Here is a 6,717-nt window from a genome sequence, read left to right as displayed (position 1 = left end):
GAGCCACTGCCTAAAATCTGCAAACAACCGTGGCCGAAATAAATCCACTTTTTAATTATTAAGTTGTTGATTTTCTACCCAAATGTTTCCGGAATCGGTGGACGGTGAGTTGCCCGTGAAATAAACATGACTCATTGTCAGATTGTAATGTTGTGTATTTATATTATGATTGTGTTCTCGAGGTTGTGTGCAGTGTCGAAGCACAAGGCACTGCTGTTCTTTCGATGTGCACATGATCAAATGAGCAGCCCCGCTACCCACTGCAGACACCGTGTGTGTGTTTCAAAATACAAAAACTCGCCAGGTTATGGAGTCGATAGGATGTCCCACATCTATCGCAAATGCACTCCAATATAGTGCAATTGGGCATTTAAGGGGTTTCCTTCAATAATAAGGCAAATTGTCCAGGATTACTCTAAATATCGTAATAATTGAATAGACGTGGAATGATTTGCTGTTAGGAAACACCTTATGAAATTGAATATAATTACGCTATGCCAGCAATAGAAATACTACAGTCCCTTATCAAAATAGTCCCTTATCAAAAGAACTCACACAATTTTACCAACAATTAAACCGAATTCAAGAATTGAATTTTCGCTTCCCGGGGTGGAAAAGAAAAACATGCCTACTTATCACAAGGGAAAGAAAGAGCATTACATCGATTCTCAGCGAGGAAACAATTATTCCACCAAGAAATCGTTTGGTCTGAGATGACATTAGGAGAGGACAACAGAACGAGGGGGTTTTGACAACGAAATATCTCCTGGGGGAAGCAAAGAAACTGTGCGATTTAGACAAAGCTGAATTGGAAAAGAAAAATTGCTGCAAAAGCGGCGAATACCGGACAGGGAGTGCTGTGTTTTAGTATTATTGTCCAGCTCCAAGAAGAAGAAAAAAGTTAGCGGTAAAAAGGTGTTATTGGAAATCTGTTGCCGGGTTCTGCTGGGCAGACGTATTCTGCAGCCTGGTAACCGCCACTGGGCCCATTTCTAAAGCTTATGTCATGCTAAAAAGTTACACATCTCGGGAAGAGGGTGTGTATTTGTGTGTGAATGTGTGTGCACAGGGGGAGATTTTCATCTTATCTGTGCTTCCTTCATGGTGCCACGCCGCTGATGTGAGTCCCCAGCTACCTATTCTCACAATAGACTGTGCCATTGTCCTCCCCTTCTCCCCACCTCCGCCCACACCGTCCCTGTTCACCGATTGGACTTCACCACCCTTAGCAAATAGCTTCCCCGTCAATAAAAGCAAAGGCAGTCATGTCGAGGGCCAGATCTCCTGTTTCCTGACTGCTTTGCACACACAGTCATTCCAGGCGGACTGCTGGACTGGAATCTATAGGCAGCTCCCTCCTTATCTCCCTCCTTCCCTCTCTTCCTCCCTCCCTCCCTCTCCCTCCCTGCATCAACTCCACGTTGACTCACCTTTGGTTTTTAAAGATGCCGAGAGGATTTTTAGTAAAAAGGAACAATAAATCGTCTCCCGTTTCGTACAGGATTCGAAGCGAGGATGAGGAATGTCCACTCCTTGAAATCCATCCCCTGGGAGCGGGTGTGCGGGCTGTCGGATGCCCAGACAGTGTTTCACAGCCAAGTTCTCAGAGGAACAGCCCCGAGCCGCTCAACGAGGGATTTACACTGACTAAAAGCTTGGATTCAGCCCGGAGACTGGTGTTTCTCCCAGAGGATGGAGCTCCGGCGGGATTCTATGCTAAAAACCCGTTTACAAAGTATGGTATCCCAGACTGGGTCGGTGACTCCTGCACATCCACCACCTCCACAACCGACATCAAAGTGGAAAACGCTTTCTTGGGCAGCTGTTTAGAGTCGTCTGCTCCTGTTGACTCCTTCGCTGCGGTTGCCTCCCTGAAAGCGGTGGAAAGGTTTTTGGTCCAAGCTCCCTACTCCCCGGCGGCAGGTGCAGTTACTCAACTGCACGACCCGGGTCCCAGGCACCGCAGGCACAAACCCACCCAGAAGCCTAAAGTCATCCGGAAACTGAATTTCCAGGACGAGGTGAGCACTTCGCCTGTTCTGGGTCTAACAATTAAAGTGGATGCCAGAGATTACAAACCTTCAGCGAACAAGCTCCTGGCTGAATTCATCTGCCAGTTGTGCAAGGAGAGATATTCAGACTCCTTCTCTCTCGCCCAACACAAATGTTCCAGGATTGTCCGAGTTGAATACCGCTGCCCCGAGTGCAATAAAGTCTTCAGCTGCCCAGCTAACCTGGCTTCACATCGCAGGTGGCATAGACCTCGTCCCGGGGGCAACGGCCCCAAGTCTGGAAAGGAGAGGCAGAGGTGCCCTGGAGAGTCAGCCAGAGCGGACCCTGAAAGTAAGGAGAGCTCCAAGAGGCTGATCTCTGGGGGCCAGAGCAGCAGCGACTCTGTGGCTAGTCCTGAGGGCACGGGCAGCCCCCAGGGCACGGCAGCCCCTGGCCAGTCCCCTGCAGCTCTGGGGAAGGTGGAACCCTTTGGCTGTCCTGACTGCAGCAAGAGATTCCGGCGGCAGGCTTACCTGAAGAAGCACCTTGTCGCCCACCAAGCCTCCCTCCCCACCTTCCCCAACCGCTTGGAGTTGAGCCGGATCGCCTTCCCCTGCCAGTTGTGCCATTTGTACCTGGCATCTGCAGAGAGCCACAACAAGCATGTGGTGGAGCGTGGGGACAGGGCTCTGCTCAGTCCCGGCTGCGGGGACAAGTGCGGGGCTCCCACACCCAGGGAGGATGATGAAGCCTGTGACCTGGAAGGCCAGCTCTTCTCCTGCAAACACTGCCCGTCCACCTTCTTCAGCTCACCCGGACTCACCAGGCACATCAACAAGTGGCACCCGTCAGAGAACAGGCAGGTCCTCCTCCTGCAGCTGCCCATAAGGCCGGGCTGCTAATCTCACTTGCAAGTAAACACGAGGAACTCAAAACAGGGAATTCAGATGAAAACTGCTTTGTCCACAGAGTCACTACCACAGGGAGTGGCTGAGGCGAACACTCCGGTTGGATTTGACGAAGTAGGCTGAATAACCTGTTTCTGTATTGTATATTCCATGTAGGTTATTTTTCATCTTTCTCAAAAATGCACAGTGGAAGACTCAAAATCATTTCTTGCTCACGAAAGAAATAATGCAGAAACTTGCTCTTACAACTCTCCAACTTTCTGCTATATTCGATAAAACGCTTTCTTCAGAGCTCCCTATGACGCTGGTTGACATAGTATTAGACCTTAGATCATTTTTTGAAGTGCACTAGATGTTCAATGGATGTTATGTAGTCTACTAACCCGTTAGTGTGTGCTGTAGAATGACATCGAGGGCATGGGTTCAATCCCCATACCAGCTGTGGTAGCTATTGAAAGCTGTCTCCTTGACTTAACCCATGCTTCATGTGAAGTGTTGCCGCTCAAACTATATAACCACTTGTCCCTAATTGTCCCTCGCAGACTGTAGTTATTTACCTAACTGCTCAGGAAGGGTTAGTCAGCGTTATTTAAATATCGCTCAATCCCCCATTTCCTGAAAGCATTTATATTACATTTCAACAATCATACCAAACCAATGAATATTTTGTTTTTTTAAATGTTGTCTCAAGTGACGTGTTTATCAGGCAGTGATTCCAACACCACCAATTGGTGATAGGGAGCAGCTAAAGAAACGAGGTCTCAAATACCTATTGAATAAAATTTTGGTCCAGTCTCCATTAGGATTTGATTCAACATAATTGATCTTAATGATGTTATTTCCCACCACAGTAAATGTTTTAGTACTTGGGCATTATTACATAGGTCTAAACAACTCGAAACAAATCAGACTTTGAATTTTACATGCTGGCCGAGGATGGATTTCAATAGGCTGTTTATCGGACTCTACACCATGCAATGCTTCTTCAACACAGAAGAGAATTTTGCAGCAGTCCTGGAGCAATGTTAGTAGGAAGTAGATGATACATTTTATTCAGATTTTTAAAAAAAATGATCCCAATGTCAGAGATTAAAAATAATCAATGTGTCGATTATCATAGCTCTTCATTTACCATCCATCTTGGACATCACTTCTCCAATGCTCTTAACTTTTCTCCATCATTCTGCGTTTTTCATTGCACTTGCCCTGAACTCAATATATCTCAGCTCACCCTGCTCACCAATATTCCTGGAACACTCATTTACTCATTTGATATCAGATTTGCCTTTTTATTAACTCACTTAGTCAGATCCTATTGGTACTCCATAAGTAACACAATCTAAATTTATTGATGTAAACATTCCAATCTGCACCGTGTCACCATCGTTCTCTGAGCATCTGATCAGATATTTACGTATCGCATGATGCCAGCATCTCCTTTGGGTGAGAAAGTTTCAACATTGTAATTAATTGAGTCATAAATGTACTGAAAACATGTTACTCTTTGTGTGTTAATTAGTAAATTACAGAAGTGGTTTGATTCTTAAATGACATTGTGTTATTTGTACCCCTTCATTTTCACATTGATATCTGTATTAGTTGTTGCCCACAGATAATTAATTTTTTTGATGGATCTGCTGCTTTTATTGAACTGGCATGACCAGGTTTTTCTTTCAGAGACTTTACGTTTGCCTTTGAAGAAACAATAGGGTTAAACTAACAAGAAAAGATAACTTATTTATTTTTCTTCATTCCCCTGATGGGAGTGTTATTGGCAAGGTTACCCTAACTCCCCCTGAGGTGGTGGTGAGCCACTTCCTTGAATACATCTGAATGGCTAGTCCAATTACAAGTCAATCACATTGATGTGGATCTGAAGTCTTCTGTAGCCAGTTCAGGGAAGCACTGCGGATTCTGTTCCCAAAATGCCATTAGTTTTTATAAAAATTCAGTATTTCACCAACAGCGTTTTTCCAGATTCATTTAATTTTGTGAATTTAAATTCCCAACTGCTGTAGTAGGATTCAAACTCATGTCACTATGTTATTAGTCCAGGTTTCTGGATTACTAGTCCAATTACATATCCACTATTCTCCTCTCCTGTGATTATACACAACACAGATTAAAATTAGCTCCAATTTAAGAATGTTTAGTAGCCAAGTATAGTATGTTGTCCCTTTCTGCATTGCAATTAATTAAAACACTTTCATTTCGATACAGTGCTAGTCTAACATGATAGCGAATTTACTCAATGTGCTCACTAGCAGGAATATGTGTGCTTTGAACATGTTTCAACAATGAGATAGGAATGGATTACATCAGAAAGATTAAAATTTTTTTTTAAGAGTACCCAATTATTTTTTTCCAATTAAGGGGCAATTTAGTGTGGCCAATCCACTTAACCTGCGCATCTTTGGGTCGTGGAGGTGAAACCCACTCAGACATAGGAAAATGTGGAAACTCCACACGGGCAGTGACCCGGGGCCGGGATAGAACCTGGGCCCTCAGTGCCGTAGGCAACAGTGCTAACCCCCGCGCCACCGTGCCGCCCCTACATCAGAAACATAACCAACATTTGTTCTATTGAAGTTGAGCCTTGTGAGCAGATTACATTAGTCAAGTGCAGGTCATTTGTTTTGCAATTGCAGAAAACAAATTTTCTCCCAATTCCATTTATGCACAGTCCCTGATCCTCAGCTGAATGAGGAGATGTGGAATGAGTCAACCAATCCTTTTCTGCAAATATTATTTAAATAAAGACACGGGGTAAAATAAAGAAATATAGTTTTATTTACAACACAATATTTACACTGTCCGGTAGATCCCCACCTGGTCCCTGTTCTGGTCAGTACCTTACTGGCCGACCTTTTACACCAAGGTTAATAGAGATCCTCCATCCCTACTGGGGGAGCTCGTATTCCGCAAGGACCACAGAGAAGATAATTATCCCCACTCGGTTGGTCCGGTGCCGGCTGTTACAATTATCTTTTGCTGTTCTAAACTACCAGTAAAGGCTCAAGAACAATTCCTTACTTGACCTCCTGTGGTGGGTTAAAAGTAGTCTACAAAACAGAAAAAAATACAATAATAATTATGTATAAAATAGAATTTCCTGATTAGCAAGAGCTTTTGTCAAAAGTGATTATAAACTGAAATGTTTTGGAAGAGAACACCTTAAAGTGTCCCCATTGAAATCTATTTCAAATCTAAATATGTTGATGTATGTTTGTATTAATTATTTGCCTTGTACTACTAAATGATTGCAATTTTGTTTGTCTCGTGTGGCACATCATGATGAGGTACCAAAATAGCTTATCATGCAAGTCATATAGTTCTACACTACTGATAATTATTGTTTGCTGGGCAATTCATACGTGAAAATTATTTCTATTTGATGTATTTTCTTATCTGCTTGTGTCATTTTGAGCTATTTTCATACATTTAATAAACAAAATTATTTGAAATTACTGAATGCACCAGTGATGCATGGAGGGACGAACAATCAATATAATTGCTTGTGGAAATTGCTCTTTGTGAATTCACATCAGGTTAACTTTAGGAAGTTTTAGGGAGCAGTGGAGAACCCTTAAGGAACTAAAATGCAACAAATTCCCAGGACCTGTTGGCCTACACCCAAGGGCTCTAAAAGAGATAGCTGCAGAGACACTGGCTGTGATTCTTCACTATTCATCAGATTCTGATGAATGTTATTCTGCTTTTGAGGAAAGGAGGGAGAGAAAAAGCAGGGAGCTACAGGCCAGTTAGCCTAACATCACATGTTGGGGAAATGCTGGAATCCATTATTAAGAAAATCTTA

General features: G+C 43.4%; 1 protein-coding gene across 1 annotated transcript; it reads left to right on the top strand.

The window, feature by feature from the left end:
- Positions 1-1,234: 1,234 nt before the first annotated feature.
- insm2 (insulinoma-associated 2) lies at positions 1,235-6,321 on the top strand. Its single transcript, XM_072488980.1, has one exon. It carries the CDS (start codon positions 1,446-1,448, stop codon positions 2,892-2,894), a length of 1,449 nt encoding a protein of 482 aa, XP_072345081.1. The 5' UTR covers positions 1,235-1,445; the 3' UTR covers positions 2,895-6,321.
- The last annotated feature ends 396 nt before the right edge of the window (positions 6,322-6,717 follow it).

Source organism: Scyliorhinus torazame, chromosome 2 (assembly GCF_047496885.1).
Source record: "Scyliorhinus torazame isolate Kashiwa2021f chromosome 2, sScyTor2.1, whole genome shotgun sequence".
In the NCBI taxonomy this organism is placed as follows: Eukaryota; Metazoa; Chordata; class Chondrichthyes; order Carcharhiniformes; family Scyliorhinidae; genus Scyliorhinus; species Scyliorhinus torazame.
This window is presented reverse-complemented; position numbering and strand designations above follow the sequence as displayed.